The 25,217-nt window shown below is 34.9% G+C and overlaps 1 protein-coding gene across 4 annotated transcripts in view; it reads right to left on the reverse strand.

The window, feature by feature from the left end:
* The window catches only part of grm4 (glutamate receptor, metabotropic 4), a 394,250-nt gene that overhangs the window by 1,682 nt on the left and 367,351 nt on the right, over positions 1-25,217 (reverse strand). Inside the window, exon 11 of one of the 4 annotated variants that reach the window (XM_056460431.1) lies at positions 5,987-6,019. The exons of the other annotated variants lie outside the window; for them this stretch is intronic. Within the exon in view, the coding sequence (XP_056316406.1) occupies positions 6,000-6,019 (20 nt within the window). The 3' untranslated portion in view covers positions 5,987-5,999. The remainder of the gene's footprint in view (positions 1-5,986; positions 6,020-25,217) is intronic. 4 annotated transcript variants of the gene reach the window in all.

The raw sequence follows: 25,217 nt of genomic DNA on the forward strand, positions 1-25,217 counted from the left end.
TTTGCATCTGAACTCTTCATTTAGACATTTGGCAGAATGTGATTGAACACATACTGTATTCATTCTAAATATGAATTCAAGTGTTGTGGGTTTAGAATGACACGAGGGTGAGATATTATGACAAAACCCTCTGGTGGTATTTGGTCATTCTTGACCCTAATAGTGTTGCTGGTTAATTAACTCAGTAAGTAAAGAAAGATTTATAGAGATGATTAAAAATGTTTTTTTTTTTTTTTTGTTAAAATATTTCCCAAATGATGTTTAACAGAGCAAGGAAATTTTGACTATGTTTATTATGTATGTAATATTTTTTCTTCTGGAGAAAGTGTTACTTGATTTATTTCGGCTAGAATAAAAGCAGTTTAAGTTACATTTTTTTAAAAACATTATGGTCAAAATTATTAGCCCCTTAAGCTTTATTTTTTTTCGAGTCTACAGAACAAACCATCATTATACAATAACTTGCCTAGTCACCCTAACCTGCCTAGTTAACCTAATTAACCCAGTTAAGCCTTTAAATGTCACTTTAAGCTGTATAGAAGTGTCTTGGAAAATACCAAGTAAAATATTATTTACTGTCATCATGGCAAAGATAAAATAAATCAGTTTTTAGAAATGAGTTATTAAACTATTGTGTTTAGAAATGTGTTTAAAAAAAAATCTTCTCTCCGTTAAACAGAAATTGGGGGGGGGGATAAACAGGGGGGCTAATAATTCTGACTTTAACTGTAAGGTCAATACTCCTATGTCAAGCGCACACATATGCTCCAGCACGGCCTTCGCACAGTCGAAGGCTGGTTTACACTTCTGCGTCGAGTGATTGCAGTGACCCACTGCGCATGCTTTGGTGCACAGTCGTGCATTTATACTTGTGCATGATGTTTGTGTTGCTCTGCAATAACACTTCCGACACACTAGCTGGATGAGGTTTTGAATGTTCCTCTGTGTCGAGTTTCTTCGCTATATATATATATATTTATATTTGAATGCTAGGTTAAAGTACAAGTAGCTAAAACTCGCTCATTCAGAGGCGGGAGCTGGCGGACGTGCAACAACTTTAATCATAATGTAAACACAAAACTCAATTTCCATCTGGAGCTTCTTCATGGGACATGACACCTGTAAATAGTTGCTCCAACGTATTCGTGCTGGTCTCGGTCCCGTCCAAACTCGTCAGCAATATCAAGCCGACCAATCACAGAGCTTGCGCTACGTCTTGTTGAAACATGTAGTTAAGTTTTTTGAGAGGTGCGCGTCAGCATCAGCCATGGTAAGGGCTATGTGACCGCGTGAAGGCTGTGCCGGAGCATATAACGGAGAAGTAGAAATCAGCCTACAACTCTCGCCATGGCTAACGCCGACGCAGATGCGCACCTCTCAAAAAAATTTTACTACACATTGCAATGATTCATAACGCAAACTCGGTGATGGGTCAGCTTGGTAGCTGTGAACAGTGTAGGCCGGACCAAAAGCCACGCAAACCTGTTGGAGCAAGTGTCGAGTCCCGTGAATTAGCTCTTGGTGGAAACTGTTGTTACACGTTTATCTTATGATTAAAGTTGTTGCACATCCACCAGTTCCCACATCTGAATGAGCGAGTTTTTGCTACTTGTACAATAAGCTAGTGTTTAGAAAATACAAAACACAAGCGAAGAAACTCGACACAGAGGAACATAAAAACCTGTGTTTTGCAGAGCACTACAAACAGCATGCTGAAGTATAAATGCAGGACTACATGCACGCCCATCACTCGACGCAGAAGTATAAACCAGCCTTTATGCTCAAGATTATGCATTATTATACGCTTGATACTGAGTTCTGCATAAATATAAAATGCAGTTTAATACTGTAAAATCTTTTAAGATTTATTTCACTAAAAACAAACATAAAAAGCAACAACAAAAACCTTTTTACTGCCACATGACCTGCACCAGAGGGTTAAATATGGTATTTATAGAATGTTTTGATGTGAAATGTGGAGGTAAATTGTTTGGATGCTCGCTGGGTAACCTTTTCTGTTTCAAAGCAACTGACGCAGTTCTATTTCTTGTCAGGCCTTGGCTGCAATGCGGTGACACCTTCTTTGATATCACTTTTAATTTACCACAAGTCAAGTAGTGTGTCTTGTTTGATATCAGACTCTGTCTTTTCTCCATATCAAAGTACAGATTACTAGACTGTAGCCTTTTGCACAGAAGGACCGTTTAGTACCTTCAAAAACATGCTTTACTGGCAAAACAGAGACAGTCTGCTATTAAAGAGTTCGATCAACAAAAAAACTGCCTAATCCTGTCATTCGCCAAACACTGTAATAGCGCAAACAATCACAAAGGTTGCATGAGTGCCATTGCCTTTAGCTATTCAAGTTATAACCTTGCCAAAGAAGGAGGGCCAATGGAAAATTCAAGCTCATCGCATTAGTATATGGAGATCAAAAGGTTACCTCATGCAATCATGCAGGACCGTGGGAATAAGGTAGGTGAAGTGACATTTGACCCAACAATAGTGATGCAGCTCTTAGTCGGCGTATGAAGCACTGACCCACAGCTACAGTCAGATAAATAGCTCCATTTCAGCGTAGAGGGAAGAGCGTGGCCACAGGACGCAAGCTTAAAGGGATAGTTCATGCAAAAATAAAAAAAATCTGGTCATCATTTCCTCACCCTCCTCTTGTTATACATGTCTCTCTCTGTTTTTTTGTTGAACACAGAAGAGGATGTTTTGATGAATGGTGTTGATGACAGATGTTGAATTACTTTCCTACTATAGAGGACAATCTCGTCTTTTGTGTTCAACAGATTAAAGATACTCGTATGGGTTTATACAACAGCTCTTTCTGGTTCTTGAATCTGATTGGTTGAGAGTCGTGCAATACACTAGTAATAACGTCTCTCATCCAACAGTAGGTGTCATGAGGGAGGACTAAACTCTCTATAGCTTGGCAAATACTGTTGTTGTGTCAAATAACACATTCAAAAGATTTTTAAGGTGAGAAAGCTGGCTGGAAACGGCATTGCTGTTTTGATTTTATTAATGTGACTCAAGGTTATTGTTCACATATTTTACTGCAGTGGTCCTTAACCACCGGCTGTGGACCAGTCCCGATCCCAGGATCAATTGGTACCGGGTCGCACAAGAAATCATTAATTATTTCTGTTTTATTTATTATCTGAGTCTGAACAACTTTTATTTTGAAAAATGAGCGCCAGTCACTTGAGTGCCAAAATGTAACAAGCAAGCAGCAAAATGAGTAAGAAACTGACGTTTTTATAATGTTTCTTTGCTAAAGGGGAAAAGGCCCAGTGAAGGACTCCCAAACTGCCAAGGAATGGATCTGCAACCCATATGTCAACAAATCAGGTGAGGAGATTTCAAATGATGACGACCTTTTAGGGACTATACACATATCGCATCTTTTCTAGAGTTCATGCAAGTTGGTTATTTCCAGTTGAGGTGTGTGGCATGACGCGTTCGTGCCTTCCAGAGCAGACGCACAGAGTTGAACGAACGCACTGCAAGTTGCAAGACAAGAACTGACCAATCAGCTTCATACTTTGTCTGCGATAATTAGTCTACCGAAATGTGTATTTTCCATACAAACAGAGCATTCAAACACTGCAGTGCTTTTAAATTTACTCCGTAAATAAAACTTGTGTCAGAGTGACAGCAATGTTTTGTCAGATTGTTCCTCAGAAAAAGGTTGATGGTCGCCTAGCAACCTACAAACTGCCCCAATCAATCTTCCCCCACCCCCCCGGTTCGTGGTAAAATTGTCAATGCATTGACCGGTCCGCGGTGATAAAAAGGTTGCGGACCACTGCTTTACTGTATCCCGCTGAGAGCATCCTTACCATGGACAGTGTGGAATCTGGTGTTGTTTATTGGCATTTTTACAGAGAAAATAGATTTATTGAGGGCAACTTTAAAGTGATGGTTCACCCAAAAACTAAATTACTTACACAGTACAATGAAATATTGTTTAACTGTTTGAGTTTCTTTCTTCTAATAAACAAATAATAAGTTATTATTCATTCATTCGTTCATTTTCTTTTCGGCTTAGTCCCTTTCTTAATCCGGTGTAGCCACAGTGGAATGAACCGCCAACTCATCCAGCATGTTTTACACAGCGGATACCCTTCCAGCTGCAACCCTTTACAGGGAAACATCCATACACTCCCGACAATTTAGCCTACCCAATTCACCTGTACCGCATGTCTTTGGACTGTGGGGGAAACCAGAGCACCCGGAGGAAACCCACGCGAACGAAAACTCCACACAGAAACGCCATCTGACCCAGCCGAGGCTCGAACCAGCGACCTTCTTGATGTGAGGTGACAGCACTACCTACTGCGCCACCTAATAAGTAATTTTTTTTTTTTTGGAAACTTGTAATCATCGACTTCTGTAGTATTTGTGTTCCCTACTATTGATGTCAGAGATTACTGGCTTTCAACATTCTACAAAATATCTTGTTTTGGGTTAAACAGAAAAAAGAAACTCATAAAGGTTTGGAACCAATTGTGGGTGAGTAAATTGTCAATTTCTTGCGTAAACTTTCCCTTTAAGTTTCATAACTTTATATGTATTAAAAGCTATATTAAAATGTAGAAACTGTTCTTGGGACTGCTTTGCTTGGCATGTTCATATTGTCATTTGTTTAAACTGTTGTTTATTAAATTTGACTTCAAATAAATAATATTAATACTCAATAGAAGTATTTTGTATAGCAAAACAGGCTTTTGTTTGTAGTTACTTGGCTTTTTTTTCAATTTATTTTCTACTTTTCTATTTTCTTTTCCACTTTCTCTTGCAAAATGCAGGATAATTAGCTTACACTATATAAATGGCATACACAATATAAATGTGGTGTTTTCTTAGCTTTAATGTTGTGTTATAATCACAAATAAACACATCTGTGAGTAAGATCCTCTGTTTTGTCATCATTAAAGGTCCCATGAAATGAAGATAAAGTTGTTTAGATGTTTAAGATATCTAGTGTGCGTTCTAAAACAGACACAATTTGTGTTTAGAAGATCTAAAACTGATTTAACATGTAAAGCTTGTAGTTTGTCACTTCCTCCTAAATGGATCAACGGTCACCTCATACTTCAGTTTCTCATCAAATCACGACCAATCAAATGCTCTCTAGTATCTGACATGCCCCGCCTCCTTCAAGACGCTTCTCATTAGCTTTTCATTTAATGTGATAAAACAAAACAATATTGGATGTTTTTTTTTTAAAAGGGGAGGAGCTACACTATGTCCCACCCTCTCTTTGTGTTTCGGTTGGGATTACGTCAATCATCAAATAAAAATAAACTTCAAAGCACTTCATGGGACCTTTAAGAAACTATAATACTCTCACTAAATTATACACATGAATTATACAATTTGATTATGGGACAGAAATAAGTTGTACTGTTGTATAAATGCAATATCACATGGCTGTATATCAGCACGACAGCTGTATCACGCAGCTATTCATGTCATACTGCTCATTTGGAACAACTTGAGGGTGAGTAAACGATGGATGTGTTTTCATTTCTGACTGAACCACCTCTTTAAACGAGTCTAGCTCTATATAAAAATACCTTTAAAAAGTGCTTGAATTTGATCAACACTGCTCTATTTGAGTCTGCTATCCCAATTTGCGTTTATGCAATCTAGGCCATGCACTGTTCTGGAAGTTTTCACATCTAGTCTCTGTTGGCTGAAAAAAAAAAAATGCATAAACACAAATCTGATGCTATCTTTAGGTTTTCCCCTGTATAGCGTTCCTCACCTACAAAGCCCTGTGCAAACAAGTGATTTGCAAAAACAATGCGGTATGCATGCTTTAGCAGTTTTAACAAATGTCAGGGTATTCTCAGTGCATTGCCTGTTATAGACTAATTGATATGCACAGCATTAAATGGAACATGTTTGGGTTTAGCAATTAGGTCCAACAAAAAGCCAAGCAATAGCCAATAAATAACCAAGCCTTTACCTGTCTTCATTGTTTAGTTATCATCAACATATCCTGAAACACAGGTCGAGTGGATACATATATTAGACAGGTGTCATTTCATGTATTTGAAAAGAGCTTAATAATGAACATTGCTTATGCATTTAAATAATGAACGGTGTTTCTAAACGTGATGAGCTTGCATTCAAAAATTCAAATGCAACATATTGCAAATAAATATAACATTTCATCATCATAAGAAAAGGGAAAAGTATACAGAGAAGAGTTTCTGCAGTAACAATCGATGATGAATCCTAATGCATCCGCTTGAAATGAAAAGCTTCTGCTGTATGTGAATTATGTTCTGTTAAACGGTCACATTTAATATGTATAGAACTATTTAAGCAATTCTTTTTTTTTTTTAGTTCCTCAACCCTGCAGATTCATCATAATTTCAATAAATTTCCCTCCAACATAGAGGTACTATAGCTTTTTTTTATCCAGAAAATGTGGTCATTATTTGAATGATTCACAGGCAGAGCAGAATTGTGAGGTAATTGTGTCCTCATCAGGGCAATTGTTTTCCATCTGTTGGATCATTTGCTATGCAGGATATGTATGTGCTTTTCAGCATTGTATCTCTTTCTCTTTTATCTCATTAAATCTGAACATTTCTTATAAATACTGGATTCAAATAAATAGTGTTTTGAAAAAGAAAATGCCCCAAAAATTAGTTTAACAAAGGCAATTGGCTACACTGGAAATTTTGATCAGGCAAATTAAATAGAAGATAATGGCAAACACCAATATATAAGGTGTAATGCAGTGCAAAACAACACAAATATTCGTAAATAACATAATATTTTCCATGCATTTTTTCTACAAGCAACTTCCTAACTTTATGAGACAGCCTCTAAAATGATATATAATAATGTAAATGGGAAGGAAAGCAAGATAAAGGTAGCATGTGAGACATGTAATAGCATCAAACAGCATGTTGTTTACATTGTATAAATAATGAAAAATGATAATTATTAGTGTAAATCAAATACAATATGCTATTTGTACTATAAATTAATAAATATCTGAGCAATCATGAGTGAAAAAATCTCAACATTTAAAAAAAAAAATCTATTTCTTATAATGGAAAAACACATCTGGGGTGCTACAGTAGTTAGTATTTGGGAAAACAAAGATATAACTGCTGGGCTTTATTTAATTTATAATGCTGGGCTTTATTTTAAGATTTAAAGACTGGCCCAATTCCAATGAAATCTCCCTGAAGGGGAAGGGCTTCAAATTTTCCCCCTTAAAAATTGGACAGCATTACAACACCCACACACGTCATCATGTCATCGCAATCTCTTCATATGAGATTGACGATCATGACTGCTGCAGTTATTCCAGTTACGTTATTCTTTTGGTATTTATCTTGAGGAAATTACTGAAGGCAATGATATAATGTTAGATATTCATCTAAACACGAAAACAACAGTACACCAACCAGACACTGTAAAAAGGTCATTCCCAGCCACTAGACCTTTCTGACAGGGTATTCCAGTGGGAGATATGAAAATATGTTGTGGGACTGCTATACAGGAGTGATTTTGTAATGGATTATAAAGGGAGAAATTTAGCGGCTTTTTTAAAAAATGTTTTTCTTTTAAAGCATGATGGTAAAACATGAAAAACCATCATAAATGTATTAAAACATGTTTGCTTGTAAAAATTCATAATAATGACAAAAACTACTAATTTGTGCATCTCCTGACTTCCGTGTACAGCCATGCTGCCGTTGTGGCTGGTGTATTCTGGGAAATTTCTGTACTCCTTGGTTTCAAGTGTGGTCTGAAAAATCTGTTTCAAGAGAGCCCTATCTAGCCCTTCCCCTTAGCCCTACACCTTCAAGCTAAAGTGAATTAGGACACCCCTACTCCTTCAAGTGGACACGCAAAATGAGGGGTAGAATTGGGATCGAGTCTAAATGTGTTTTCTATTAAAATACAGTATTTGGTATAAATTGCATCCCTGATATTAATAATGATATCATATCACAGCAGATGTGGGATTAAATGAATGATTTAAAGCTAAGTGAGCAGACAGATAAATGAACAAGCACAAGTTTATTATGCACTCAAAATAACATTATGAACTCCTGGTTATACATGAGCACGTTCAGCTCTGGCTCTTCTGTCATTAAATGCAAACAGTAGCTCGTGCTAACAGTGCACTTATCATTTTAAGAGTTTTCATAAGCAAACTGGTCAAATATTAGTTACTGTAATTAACAGTTCCAGAATATTGTGATTCACTGGTGTTTTCTGTTTATGTACAGTCAGAAATGTTAAACCACCTTTGATTTTTTTTTCTTTTTTAAATATTTCCCAAATTATGTTTAACAGAGCAAGGAAATTTTCACAGTATGTCTGATCATATTTTTTCTTCTTATTAGAAAGTCTTATTTGTTTTATGTTGGCCATTTTTAAGGTCAAAATTATTAGCCCCTCTAAGCTATATTTTTTTCGATAGTCTACAGAACAAACCATCATTATACAATAACTTGCCTAATCACAATTAATTTAATTTGAATGAAATTCTATAGACAATTTAATTAAAATACAAAAAATATGTGTTATAGGACTATCTGTTGTCTTAGACTTGACACATGGCAGAGAATTAATGTTAGGTTTATTCAGTCTTACCTCCCTGACTCGTCATCCCTCCTTATTGCTTCATACAAAAAATCTATCAGGGGGCATGCTTAGTTTAAGTAAGATCACCATCATATTGTTTAAACTGTAGATTTGTCAACTTGCAAAACAAAAAAGGCTGTTATGCCGCTTTTCCAACGCATGAGCGGCGCGTGAGCAGCATGTTAACTACCGGGACTCGCACCAGCAGAAGAGCAGCGCGTGCGAGAGGCACACTTCTCTGCGCACATGCTGAGATGCGTCAGTTTGCTTTTTGATTACACTGCTTCACCAGCGTTGGTTCGATTGCACATAGAGAATAACGTCTTTATTTCGGAATTACCACTCTTAATAAATACACTTTGCATATGAAGTAAATCATATCTCAATGCATTTACTGGGGCACGTGCCCCAGTAAATTGGGTCTAGCGACGCAACAATTTACTTGTTTTTAGACTGTGGTAGGAAACCGGAGCACCCGGGGAAAACCCATGCGAGCACGGGTACAACGAGCAAACTTCGCACAGAAATGTCAACTGGTTTAGAAGGAGCTTTAACCAGAGACATTCTTGCTGTGAAGCAAGTGTGCCAGGGCCGGGGCGGGACTCCTTTTCAGCCCTGGAGTTTTAAGCCTTAGACCGGCCCACCTCAGTTCACGACTGACTATATTAAAATAAGGTCATTTCCAATTCAGTTTCTAATGACACTCTCACATCTTTTTCAAGAACACAGCTGCTTTAGAACTTCAAATGTTTTTCACAAATATGAGAACATTAAAGGGTAGCTAAATCTCCAACACTATTCACATCACAATGTCCTTTCCTGCAATATCTGAATATAGATTCTGTGCAAAACTCTTTATATATATCCAGTCCTTTGTAATGGTGGTCACACAAAAAATTCTAATAAAATATGTACACCAGCATAAGTAACCCGAACAGTAATATATGTCTTAACACTAAAAGTGAAAAAAAAAATAAAATAAATAAATGACTGATGATGAGGTTCGAACTCTGGGCGGCGGCGGCGGCATAACACAACGTGCTGACCACTGGACCACAACGGCGCTGGTGTGCAAGTGCGTGTGGAAGAAAAAAGTATATCACTGTCATCTGCAAGACTCTATTAACCCCAGTATTACTTTCTATTGATGGCTAAATCTTTTTGTCCCCTTTTTAGATTTCTGATCAAGTTATGTCATATTTATTAATGCAGTGAATCATCTGATTTTCATTAAGCAGGTGTAATATTCATTAATATTAATTATTCAAATTCTTATATTGACTAAGGTGCTGCGGTTTGGGGTCGAATGATAGTTACATCATCATTAACCTGCATGCTGCATTTTGCTCACGGGGCTATGGTCAAATAAATAAATAAATGAAAAAAGTGTGACTACTGAGAGTGCAAGCAGCTAGGGACACCGGCCCTCACAGCCAAAAAACGGACCGGCCCACCGGGAATTCTCCCGGTCCTCCCAATTAGCCAATCCGGGGCTGAAGTATGCTAATCAATGGGCCGCCGTGTCGCCCATCCGGAAAGGAGGAGGAGTAGGGGTGAGTAAGGGGGTTCTTCAAGACAAAGATAATGAGATCAGAAAACTCTGGATATTTATAGTGAGTTAGGAATCATCTGATTGGAGAATTTAGTTTATAAATAAACTTCACTTATAGGATGTTGATCTCTGACAACTTTAGAGGCTGTAAAATTAACTCTACACTGACTTTTATTTACAATTTCAGTTTTATAAACTGTTTTTTACACTGTAATTTACAAAACCTGCACAGACATCATATTATTTCAAGTGAGTAAATATCATAATAAAAGTTACTTCATTAAACTTTAAATAAACATCAAAAGCAGTCAGAAGATATCAAGATGCCATAACACAGTTCAAAAATCATCAATAAATGAAAGATGTCAATAAATGACTCTTTCTTTTTCAAGTGCTCTTTTTATTTTGCTTTTAGATTTAATTACGGGCTTTTAGATTTAGGGATTTTAGAATTCAGGGCTTTTAGATTTAATTACGAATTAATAATTAAATCTAAACATTTTAAGTAATAGTAAGACAAAGCAGGTGAAAACAGTGCTAAACAGTGTACAGTTTACCTTAGTGTAAAATCCATCTGTATATTGATAAACTGTATGTGGTGTGTAGATTTATTGTTTCTGTGTTATAATTGACCCTGTTGGGGCCCATTTGGCCTTAAGGTACATTGAACATGGCTACGCAGAGGTGCTTTTCCCAGGCTCAATCTGCCCTGAAATTAAGTGACCTTGTACAAAAACTGTCAGGAGGCATTAAAAATGTAATTGTCATTAAAATGTAGCCTGAAGAGATCTGCTGCTTACATGAACTAATTCTAGCAACAAAAAAAACAAATACAGAGGCCAAACAAATACATTATAACTTTTAGATGTGTACTGGAAACAAATACTAAAGCATGCAACACGAGATCTTTATAGTTTTGTTTTGTAAGTAGTATATAAGTGTGACTCGTTGTTTTTTTCCGGTCATGGATTGAGGCATCAGCACATTATGCATCATATAATTACACATCATACCGTATCACACATCGAGGACTCATTGCACTTAAAGTGCCTCTATTATGCTATTATATGGATATTACCTATCATGAAGTGTGTTTTAGCTGTTTGGGAATGTAAAAGGTCAGCAAAGTTTCACAGACTGAAATCCATGATAAGAGTTGCACAAAAGAAAGAAAGCGCTTCGAAATGAGTCATTAATAATTCTCTCTTGTAACATGTTCACATTATGTCAGCCTTTGGTATTCACTGAATGCTCACAAACGCTCAAACTAAAGTCTAGTTTGTGACACTGAGAACATTTACATGGACATCAATAACTCGATTTTAATATGATTAAGACAATACTGATTAAGAGTCCACCATGTAAACAGTGATTTTTGATTAATTTAATCCAATTAAGGTCATAATAGACCTAAACAGAAAACGAATTAAGACATGTATGGAATGTGTCTGTTTTAGTGGCATTATTGAAGTGCTGTACATGTAAACACCGTAAACTATTATCGTCATGGAGGACTTTTTTCCACGTTTTGCAACAGGATATTTCCTACACACACGGCTGTTTGACACTATTCTCTGCACCTATCGAGTCAGTAAAGGACCACCTACAGACACATGCCTCACGAAATGTGGAGTTTTTTCCCCATACGGCATGCGGTATCAAACTCAATTAAAACAACACTCTTTCAGAAGTTCCTACTCGAATCCAATATCTTCCTGATCAAAAGTGAAAGTGCCAAACTGCAGTTAAAGTCGACAAATTATTAATGAAACACGCAAAATTACATGAAACTCCAGAGGAAATGTGGATAGCGTGGTGATGCACTGATGTTAATCGAATTATGTGCTATAACATGTCAAATGGGATCATGAAAGGAACACTCAAGAAGCTCATGTAAACACCTTAATCATATTATTGTCTTATTTAGATTAAGGCAAATAATTCCATTACTGATGTCCATGTAAATGTAGTCAGTGTTATCTCTTCTGCCAAAGCAAATCCATCTTACCTGCACACTCATTAGGCTTGATTATGAATTGATACCATAAAACTCACATGATTATTACAGTTAAAAAAACTGTGTTGGAAAATTATAATTATTATAAGTAACTACCCATTAAAATTACTGCCACTAAAATTATTGGCCGAAAACTATTTTAACTGAAAAACAGAAATGGCCGAAAATATGCTGAAGCTGAAGAAAGCCTATGCTTCAACTCACTTCCTACACTGTAAAACTGCAAATCAGCAGTTTTAAGTATTTTGTCTCACATATTTAATTGTATTTTCCTCGTTTATTTATGCTTTTCATATGTATTATGAGACTTTGATCTTTCTTCCAATTTTTAACCTTGAAAAAATGTGACTTTTATGAACATTTTTAATAGTTTAAAGTGATTTATTGTTTGGGATGTATATTACACTACAAAAAATGGTAATAAACTGCCAGTATATTTTGTTATTTTACAGACTTGTTTCTCTCTATATTATTTCTTATGCATGATATTATTTCAAACTACTAAAATGTCAATAAAAGTCACTTTGTTAAAATGTGGAGTTGAATTTTCAACATCAAAAGTCAACAGAGAAGAGATCAAGGTCTCATAATGCAATTCAAAACCATAAATAAACAGAAAAAAACTGTAAATTAACAGATATTATATACAGTGTAGAAGTGTTCTCTCCTTCCAGCTGTAGTCACTTTGTGATGTGAAGTTGCTTTCACACTGGACACGGAAAGTGCTGCGCTATTAACCCATTCATTTCAATGGCTTGCATTGTGCAAGGGAAATTTATATCTTGCTATATGGTGTTCAAAATCATGCTCAGCAGAATAACGAAGTCTGCACAAATAATGTGCTGATAGTAAATTCCCATGTAGTGTACTGCTTGCAAAAGTGCTACTGTGCTGTCATGGCAGTGCTGGTAAAAATCACACCTTGTAAAATTTTACTGTCAATAAAATGTGTTCTTTTATATTGGCTTGCAAAGTTTTTGAGCTCAATTTAAAGACTACCAAAATTACTTTATCTAATAAAACATTAATTGTAAAGCATTTTCAGTTTCACATTTCAGCAAATGTCACCCAGATGTTTAGTTTTTGGCCAAGAATTTAATTTCTAATTATAACAGACTGGGCCATAATCTGACCAATCAGAGCAGAGAAAGCTGTCAGAAGGAGGAGTCTGACTGAAGAAAGACTAGATGCTTATACCAACCATTTCAGACACCGTGAAATAGGTTGATGCTGCAATATACAGTGCTCAGCATAATTAAGTACACCCCATTTTGAAAATAAATATTTGTATCCATTTCTCAGTGAATATAGGCAATGTACTTTGGTGCATTTAAACAAAACAGATTTATTAAACAGATATATTTATGATAATAATATTTTAGTCACCAAACATTTAGAAACTGAAAGACAATACAATTACAGTCAAGAAAATATTGCAAAATAAATAAATAAAAAAATACCACCTACAAAATTTAAACTACATTTTTTTTTTTTTTTGCTTCTCTTGATTTTTACTCTTTTTTTAATTTGTAGTTAATATTTTTCAATAACATAAATTTGGGTGAACTACTTTTTGGACTGTTATTAAGTTATTTTGTTAGATAAGCTCCAGATTTGGCTTCAGTACTGACTAATCTAATGCATATGCAAAATATATAATATATAACTTTCTATTAAATACATGAATATGAAAATAAATTTGTAGTAGGTGTACTTATATATGCTGAGCACTGTATAATATAATATAAAAAGGAGAAAGAAAGAAGTGGCAGTACTTTAATTATAAGCCAAAATAAGAATGGCCAAGTTATTGCACACTGCAAGTGTCATATTGCGATTCTAAAACTCAAGACATCCATCAGTGTACAGTATATGACTATTGGTCAAGAGACTACTTCAAGGAGACCCGTATCGATCCTTTTGGTCACAGAAATCCTGACACATAAAACGGCTGATGTAAAGCAGACCCAAATTGTTATTGATCAGAATTACAGCTCAACCAAGAGCAAAACTCTTGTCTTAACAGGACACACGAAAAAGCCTACTGACGTTCATATAACATAACTACGAGCTTGCTTGCCTGACTGATTGAACCACATCCCTTTATCCTCATTCTCTGGCAAAGTTTCTATGATCTTTGCAGGCAATATCACGCACACATTACATTTTGATCTCGTCCGCATGCATCACTAAACTCAATACACATACTGCATTACAATGATATTAAAAAAAGGGCTGTTACTTCAGGATCCTCCGTCCTTTATATCAGTAATAAATCTGCTTGCCAAGTACTGAGTTTTGTAGATACACTAATGGAGTGCATCTCCCTGTGACTGTGAATAATATGTCACATTTGCGATAACACTATAAGAATAGCCACTTCAGACATGTCTTGTACTCATCCGGATTAGTTCAGGATCTTTTTTTCGACTAGGTGAGATGACAAGAAGTGTGACTTCAGAAGTGTGACTTTAGGTGCTTCAGAGAACCACGTCCCATATGTGGTATAGGTGATACTGTGAACACTTGCTAGTCACCTGATATAGTTGAAAACTGGGAGGAATGCAATGAGAGGGAAAAATATTACCTTGACATGATCACATTGATCAGAGATTTGTAATGGACAGTGCTTCTTTAAATTAAATAATTAAATGATAATAATAAGATAAATGATCAAACATGTTTGATTAACCCTTTTCCAGCATTTTGTTAGTAAATCCAGTAGCTCTGATCTCTCCAGCAGTGTGGATTAACATGACGATGTCAATCAGCCATCATATAACAAATAATACAATCATCATTAAGCCGATCACGTGTTCTTACACATATTTGAGAATCGGAATGTCAAATGTTTCACCGATTAATTAAGACGTTCGTCAATATTAACAGAAAAGTGAAAAACTGAACACGATATATCCATGAATCATAGTAGTCGCGTTATGTCGTGATTAACTGGACGCGTCATCATGAAAACTTTAAAGCGATGCATTCTAAATAACAATTACATAAGGGCTCTTTCTCAATACCAAGTTTGCAAAGTTCGGACTTGTGTTCTTGGAAGTTTGCCAATGCGAGGACACAAGTCAGATACTTCTTCAAATGGAACCCCAGTGAACTTTATACTGCCACTAATCACACCATGGATTCATCGTACTTCATTACATCCTTATTAATAACATCATTGTTAATGTACTTCACTGTACTTTAACAATAAAATGATTTAATTATATAAAGCACGGCCTTATAATTAATGTTATATTAAAAATCAATATATTTGATTTAAGAAAATGTAAACATGAGTCCACATTAATGTGAAGTAAAATATGTTATTATAATCAAAGTGAATTAAATATCCTGTTTTAACTACAAAGGACAGATGAGATCCAGCGGAAGATCTGAAATGGACTCAGCGGTGTAGGTGATGATGGAGCTCCCACTGACAGTCTGGAGGTCAAAGTCCGCATAAAATCAATGTATCTTCAAATCTTTGTATATAAACTGCCGATTCGAGTTTAAAACTACATTCTTGCCTGAAAAACTTTTAAAACTTTATTTTGTGACAACAGAGAAGTATTGTTAAAATCATGCAGGTTTTCTCCTCCACCATTAGCTTTTGCTAGTTGGCCTGCAATGCATTCTGGGATACCTGTGCTTCGCAAGTTTGCACAAGTCACCTCTCGAAGCTTCCTCGACAGCAAGTACACATGTGGGAATTTTATCTGTACTTGGTGAACTTTGAATTGGACAGTACTTCGGCGATGGTTGATGACATTTCACGAGGATACAAGAACGCAAGTAAAGACAAGAACACATATTGTGAAACAGCCAAGAAAACTCAGCAGGAGTATTCAGAAGATTCTTTAATAATACTCCGCTTAAAAAAAAGTGTTTCAAAAGTGACTAAAGTGTTTCGAAACACCAGGTCACGTGATTAAAGTGTTTTAAAAAACACCAGGTCACGTGACTACAGTGTTTCGAAACACCAGGTCACGTGACTAAAGTGTTTCAAAACACCAGGTCACGTGAATAATGTGTTTCGAAACACAAGGTCACGTGACTAAAGTGTTTCAAAACACCAGGTCACGTGAATAATGTGTTTCGAAACACAAGGTCACGTGACTAAAGTGTTTCGAAACACTAGGTTATGCGACTACAGCGATTCAAAGTATTGGTAATTTCAAAAGCGTTTTGAGACCTGGGGAATCTGCGTTTGACTGACAGCGTCAGAAAAAAACTCGATCTCATGTAGCCTAGTGGACCAAGCCTATGCACGGAGTAATTATGCTGCAAATGACTCGAGTTCGAATGGAGTTAAAACAAAACACGTTACAAAAACCGAGCATTTCAAAACTAACATCTCTTAATGACTAACATGTCTTAATGAGTCAATCATTGAATCATTCACTTATTGTATTCATTCAAACTGCTGATTCATTTTGGAATTAAGTAACTGGCTATTTTTATGAAAGGTCATTGAAACATTGCTTTAAAATGACTAGTTTTGAATGTAGATTCATTAAGAAATGTCATACCACCTTGTTTTAATTAGAGATGCACAATAGTTCTGCTATGGCTTTAATTGGAATATTTTATATTGGCAAAACTGACAAATTTGCATATAAATATGAGATAAAAAGTCATACAGAGGCATTTATACAACAACATCTTGAATTTAAGGGCATATAACTGCATTTTTAGCCTGCATTATGTTTGTTACCAGTCAATGGTATGAAAGTTAAATGTGGTTCTGGGGCAGGATTATTAAAAAAATTATCTGTTAAATTGACAGTCCTAATATTATGGTGTGTTATTGTTGTACCTGGAATTATTGCAGTGTGTTTAATGCAGTGAATGCTTTAACAAATGAAAACATGCATATGCCTCTTGGGTTCGGCAGGATATTTCCAAAGCTTGCCAAGACTGCATTTATTATATAAAAATAATAGTAAGAACAAAAACATTGCGATAAAAAAACTATAATATTGTTATAAATTATGTGACTAAAAAAATAAATCACATAATTAAAAAAAGCAACTTAAATTTCATTCCACTTGACTGTATTTAAACATTTAAGTTGATTAGAAACATTTAGTTGCTGACTGTAGTTCACTTAATGGCCACCAGTGTCACTAACAACAGGGATTTCTGAATTCTACCTAGACAAATTTGTAAACACTCATTGATAACACTGGTTTCTCAATGCAGCCTTTTTATTTTATTTAATATTTTATTTGTTGGCTTATTTAGTAATCGATTTGTTTTGTCTCATACAGATACAGATCTCATACTGATAATGTACTAAAAATGTTATTGCAATGCACTTATAAGGATAATAATGACGGCAACATATATCACACACATAGAGGTGAGTCCTGGCTCAACTAGAAACACAATTTGGCCCTACACAATAATTCAGAATCATCTAATTCACTTAAGAAGTAATTCTAACACTTTATAGCGATGTTTCCATAACATTACGCTACACTCAGACACCTTTGCTTGATGTAATTGAAGTCTTAAAGGAGAATCGCAAATCAATTAGAATCAACAAGGAGATCATGTTTCCTCTGTAATGCATTCATGAAATGTAAAACATCCCTGAGCCGGAGAGAAGTTATTTGTTATCTTGCATTTGCTTTACATGCTTGTTTTAAATAACTCCAGTTAGATCATGTTAATGCTGTCACCGACTCTAATACCACATGTAAAAACACACAGCATTGTTAGAGTATAGGCAGCACATAAGTCTGTAATGGTGATAAATATTTGCTGAAAACATTCTGTGCTAACTAGTGCGCTTAATTGGATGAGTTTTCATCTATGTAGCAACCTTCATTACGCAAATTTAATTCTGTTGTCAAAACATTTATCTGGACGTCTCCCTTAATTCACAACTATTTTGTATTAAGACCCACAATATGATTTACTGGGTATTGCTACACTGCAAAATGAATACAAATGCTACATAATGAAAGCAGAGTGGATGTGCGTCGCTGTGAATGCCAAATGCAATGTAATGGAAGCAGATAATTTGCCTTCCTAGTCTAACATGATACTTTCAATCTGCTTAACATGATTTTTTTATGCTAGAATTAGTCTGTGTATTGGTATATCGTGGGAAATGTCATATTAAATTCACGTCTTGTGAATTTTAATGTCTTTTGTGCACGTCTCTGGCTGGACTTCTATTAATGGGGAAGTTTTTTAATGTGTGTTTTTATTTCCCTTTTCCCAGCTTGATTAGTTCAAAACCAAGAATTCAAAGTTTACTGGTAGAATTGACACTATTCTGAGCTAAACATATGAAGTTGTAACATTTTATGATGAACTAATCTATTAAGATCAGTTCACCTTTTTGCAGTTAATCGTATTCTGTACATATAGCGGGGAAAACAAGTATTGAACATGTCATGTTTTTCCTGGGAATAATATTTCTAAAGGAAGTAAAAACCCAAACAATACAATACAAACAAAACAAACAAATCTGAAATATAACTTGTGTAATAACAATGAAATGACTGAACTACTGAAAGTGCTGAACTACTGAAATCTATTTAATACTTTATATAAAAGGCTTTTTTTGGTGATGGCAGCTTAAAGACGTTTCTCAAATGAAGAATGAAGTTACATGAATTGCTCAGGTGTGAGATTTTCACAGACTTCAACAGAGTAAAAATCTTGATGATTTTGTGGATCTCGTCTACTAAACCTGATCTTTAATTTGTATTCTCTATTGGATTCAATTTAAGGTGATTGGTTGGGCCATTCCACAGCTTGATTTTCTTTCTCTGAAACCATTTGAGTCTCCTTGGCTGTGTTTTGGATCATTGTCTTGCCTGGTTACACCTTCATCCTGCTAATGTCGATGTTGGACTGAAGCAGCTAATATTCAACTACAATGATGAAGGGCAGAGGGTTGCTGAAGAACTACTGAGAGATTTCAGCTGCAGTCTGGGCTTTCACTGCTTTTCTGTCCCTTTCTTCATATGTTCAAAAATTTTTCTTATGTTATTTTCCATAGATTTGTTTTTCGTTGCATTCATGGATGATTGTTACCAACATCTGGGGAAAATTTCAAGTTAACAGCACCTTAAGAAATAAGTTTTCTGCAGTCTGTTCTCACGAGGAAACGTAACTATTTTACATTTTGTCCAATTTGTGGCTCATTCATACGAGATGAGTCGTACGAAAATGTATGATTTTAGGAGGAGGTGTGGCACCCACCTCTACCCCTAAACCAAACTATCATTGGGGGGATAACCAAATTGTATTAAACAGTACAAATGAGATTGTACAAATTTATACAAATTAGCCACTAAAACAAAAAGTTAAGAAATGCCATGAGACTGTGTTGGTTTTCTGATAAAAAATGGTGATCAATACTTATTTTCCCCGCGGTCTATTCTGTGGTTTATTGGATCTACAGCTGGACTCTAAAGCTAAAATGACTCCTGAACTATTCAGATACTTGCAATAGCATTTACAAAAAAATCCCATGCCATATTGTATGAAACCAAACTGAAGAACAGCTGTTAAAACATGACAGAGCTGAACATGTAACAGATTGTGTTAGTCTTCTGTACAATATTGTACAGTACGTGGTACAAGAAATCAAAGGGAAAAAGATACAAGAGCTGAATTATTTCTGTTGACATTTTGCTAGAAAAGGCAGCTAAAAAGAAAGAAGCCAGTGGTAGAAAAAGATGTCTTAAAATAGATTTACTCTGGATTGTTTGTCATGTTTGATGAAGTAAAACCTATACTCAACTTTCTGATACAGTTTTATCCCATCGTTCGTTGGGACATTCTGCATTTTTACCTGTTTGCCAGTTGTACTTACACTGTTTTATTGTTACATTTGTTGATATGTGTAGCACCTTGGTGTTTCATGAAATTTTTAGTTTTCTACAAAAAAATAAAAATCTACATAAAAAAAAAATTAAATATTTATTTTAAAATGTAATTACATTTAATAAAATTTCTTATCGGCTGTTACCATTATTCTGTATTGTGTCCCAAGCATTGAGGTTTCTGTCTTTGTCTATAGTTACTTTTATTTCATGGTGAACTGGCCTATTAAGATTACTTCACTTTTTGAGGGTTAATATTGTTCTGTTCATATACTATTTATTTGTTTATTGGACATACAGCAAGAATCTACAGCTAAATTTAATTTAATTATTTTCTTTTCAGCTTAACCTTTAGTAATCTGGGTTCACCACAGCAGAATGAACCGCCAACTTATCCAGCACGTTTTTACGCAGCGGATGCCCTTCCAGCCGCAACCCATCTCTGGGAAACACTTTTACACTCATACACTCATTTACACTCATACACTACGGACAATTTAGCCTACCCAATTCACCTGTACCGCATGTCTTTAGACTGTGGGGGAAACCGGAGCACCAGGAGGAAACCCACGCGAACATGGGGAGAACATGCAAACTCCACACAGAAATGCAAACTGACCCAGTGGAGGCTCGAACCAGCGACCTACTTGCTGTTAGTCGACAGCACTACTTACTGCGCCACTGCGTCGCCTTTAATTTAATTTAATACCGGCTGTTACCATTATTTCATATTGTGTACAAAGCATTGAGGTTTCTGTCTTTGGCTATCTTTACGTACTTATATAATATTACATCTGTTGTATTTATATGTTAATATATACATTTTAACAATACATTACCAACTTGTATATTTAAATGTATTTAAGTAAACACAGCAGTACACTATAAAAAATATTGGGTTGTTGGGTCTGGAGGGTCCCACTGGTGGGTCAAATATGGACAAACACAACCTTTGCGTTAAAAAGTGCTGTTTAAAATATAATTGAAAACAAAATAACCCAACATTCTTAAGAGTGTAAAGCTTAAAAAGAAACAGCAATGCACACTATAACATGTATTGCAATCTTCAAAATGACTCATCTAACAGGTTTAAGATTATATAACTTGGTTAAGCAACTGACTAATAGTAAAATACTTAAGTCATTAAATACTTAAATTCGCAAATTCAGTTTGTAAATGTTACTTTTTTTAGTATGTCAACACAACTTTGCAATGGTTACAATAATGGTAATGTTCATTATTATAATGAATAAAAATTATCATTATTTTTTACTTTTATTTTAGATGTCTTTCTTGAAAATGTACAGTGCCTTTACACTACCTGACAAAAGTCTTGTCGCCTATCCAAGTTCTAGGAACAACAAATAATAACTTGACTTTAGATGATCATTTTGCATCAGAAGTGGCTTATATAAAAGGCAAAGAAAGGCAAAAACATTTTTTTTATCATGGCTTGATTTTCAATGGTTTAATTAAGACAGTAAACTTCGACTTTGCTGAGACAAAAGTCTTGTCACTTAACAGAAATAATGTACAGTACAGAATATAAAGTAATGGTGCAGTGGAAACAGAATTAATATTGTGTATGACTCCCATGAGCTTGGACATTGATAAAGTTATCTGGAATGGCAAAGAAAGCATTCTTGCAGGACTCCCAGAGTTCATCAAGATTATTTGTATTCATCTTCAATACCTCCTCCATCTTACACCAGACATGCTCAATAATGTTTAAGTCTGGTGACCGGGCTGGCCAATCCAGGAACACCTTGACCTTCTTTGCTTTCACGAACTTTGATGTGGAGGCTAAAGTATGAGAAGGAGCACTATCCTGCTGAAGAATTTGCCCTCTTCTGTGGTTTGTAATGTAATGGGCAGCACAAATGTCTTGATACCTCAGGCTGTTGATGTTGTCATCCACTCTGCAGATATCTCACTCGACCCCATACTGAATGTAACCCCAAACCATATGATTTTTCCTTCACCAGACCTGACTGATATCTGTGAGAATCTTGGGTCCATGCGGGTTTCAATAGGACTTCTGCAGTATTTGTGATGACTGGGATGCAGTTCAACAGATGATTAATCTGAAAAATCTACCTTCTGCCACTTTTCCAAATGATCAACTAGAAGTCAAGTTATTATTTGTTGCTCTTACAACTGAGATCGATGACAAGGCTTTGTCAGGCAGTATATACTGTATACAGGGCCTATAATGTATAGTGTTGTGTTTTTATTAAACGTGGGAAATGGAGATTTATTTTCCGCATCAGCAGCGCATGGCAAGTGATCAATGTCTCTTTTTTTTATCCCACAATCCTAAACCATCAATTGACTTCTAGCTTTAAATGTTGGTTAATTAGATGTTGGATGAATGTAAATACAGTAGACTAACAGGGAGTCTGAGGTATCAGGACACAAATTATAATGTCTCAAAGCGGCTTTACTGTCTAACTAGGCTCACATAAGCAGTGAAGTAAATACATTCATGCTGTGATTCACAAAGTTTTGTGCATATTAAACGTATGCAAAACAGATGGCACATGCAAAAAAACGTGCTGTGTCTACTGAGCATTGTGTACTCCTGATATAGCACCAGAAGATAGCACCTCATGTGTGTTTTCGCAGGCTTCTCTTAATGAATGTGTCATTTGGGGCGTGCAAAATAAAGGGCAGTGTCAATGGAAGTGGATTAAACAGCTCTTGGAAAGTGATTTATCGTCCCTCAAATCTATTTTAGAGAAAGTAACTGTGTGGAGAAGTTTAACACTAAATTATATTTAGAGCACAAAATGCCACCGGAATGATGAACATATGTTGTGATGTTCAAACTTAAACTCCTCTGCAGGTAAATAACTACAAGTGAAACTAAATGTGTTTTAAAAATCGATTTCTGCATCTATAACTAGAATAACAGTATTTTTGGGGGATCTTAGTAAATCATGTGCTTTCATCATATCAATCATGTCCTTATTTTAATTATGCAAACTCAAGAGTCTGTCAAGATAAAGGTGACTTGTTTGCTTCTATTATGCAAGTCATTTCTGTAATTTTATTTACAGCTTTATTACAAATCATCTGTTCTGTTTTCATATTCAAATGAGAAGAAGGTTATAGAAGTCGTCTGCTACAGTTGAAGTCAGAATTATTTTTTATTTACATTTGAACAATAACTTTAAGTCAAAATTCGGCAAGGGTTTGAGTAATTTCAGGCTTGACTTTATATTTATGAAAACAGGTGTGCCTAATTTTGTCTATTTTTGGAGAATTAGTTCTTTTGAAATGAAATCCAGCCTAAAGCATCTGCATTAAGACTCTTAACCAGGACTGATGAGGCATAATTTTGCTGACGTCTCCAAATTCTGGTCCATTTAAGCAGGCATGGTGAATAAAATTTTTAAAGATTACAATAAACAGTTTATGGCAGAATAAAAATCACTGTCAATAACAACAAACTGTTTATCCTGAACACACTCTACCTGAGTTTTCTGAAAGATGATAAATTATTATGAGATTTTTTATTATCAGTTTCATAACTGCATAAAAACCTGTGTCAAAAACTATAAAGTGTGTATCCAGAAATCCAGTTTTCAGAAAGATGCTCAATATTACTCAATAAATAATACTTTACGAATTATAACAATTTCATGGGTTTCAGTACAGACAGTTACACTGTTATACCAGTTTGCCGAGATACCAAATGGGTAAATTCAAGCATAATGAAAACCAAAATAACCTTTAGCAATAAGTGAGGCTGACAGTTATGGAAGTTGTTTGTCTACATTAATGACAGCACTACCATTAAACCTGCATTGCTTAAAAAAGGTTCAATTTGGAATAAATCAGGGGTAAATAATGACAGATTGATCTATTTTTTTTTGTTGAATTAGTTCTTGAATGCACTGAAATGCAATCTAAAGACTCTGCAATAAAACTCATAACCAAGACAGACGAGGCACAGTTTTGCTGCTGTCTTCAAATTCTGATCCATTTAAGCGAGCATGGCAAATTACATTTTTAAATATTACAGTAACAAGTTTATGAAGTATAAACACCAGTGTGAATAACAACAAAGTTTATTTTCAACATGCTCTCCATGAGCTTCCTAAAAGATGATACATTATTATTATTATTATTATTATTATTATTATTATTATTATTATTATTAGCATTATTTTTACAGATTCCAAAATTAATTTCCTAAAAGCATAAAAAGTGTCAAAAACTATAAAGTGTTTATCCAGAAATCCAGTTTTTAGAAAAATACTCAATAAATAATACTTTTAAAATAATACTATTTTATTACGGGTTTCAGTGCAGTTCACCAAGATACCAAATGGTTAAATTCAAATTTGATAATCACAATTTCTGTCTTTAGCAGCAAGAGATTTATAATATCAATGCAAAAATAATAATAATAATAAAATAAAGATAAATAAATAAATAAGCATTATTTTTTACAGATTCCAATATTAATTTTGTAAAAGCATGAACAATCAGTGTAAAAACTATAGAGTGATGCAGAAACCCAGTTTTCAAATAAATACATAATAAATAATGCTTAAAAATTATAACACTGTTATACTGATTCAACCAGTTCGCCGAGATACCAAATGGTGAATTCAAATTTGTTAAATAACAATCACAATGTCTGTGTCGTGTATTAGCAGCTAATGATTTATCATGTCAGTGCAGAAAAAATAAAGAAATAATAATAAAACAAAAATAATAAAACAAAAATAAAATAAATACATTTAAATCAAATAAAATAAGCATTATTTTGTTTCACAGATTCCAATATCAATTTATTAAAAGCATAAAACCCTGTGTCGAGTATATAGTGTGTATAAGTGTGTAATTTGTTAAATAATAATCACAATGTCTTGAAGATTTTTAATGTCAGTGCAAGAAAAATAAAATAAATAAATACATAAAATAAAATATTTCTCTCCTAAGACTCTCCTACCCCTGTGACCCGGCAAAGTGGTTGGAAATGAGTAAATGAATGAAAAATAAAAAAGAAATAAATGAGCATTATTTTTTTACGGAATCCAATATCAATTTCATAAAAGCATAAAAAGCTGAAAACTATAAAGTGTGTATGCAGAAATCCAGTTTCCAGAAAAATACTCAATAAATAATACTTTACCTACAATAAATTATA

Source organism: Danio aesculapii, chromosome 6 (assembly GCF_903798145.1).
Source record: "Danio aesculapii chromosome 6, fDanAes4.1, whole genome shotgun sequence".
Lineage (NCBI taxonomy): Eukaryota > Metazoa > Chordata > Actinopteri > Cypriniformes > Danionidae > Danio > Danio aesculapii.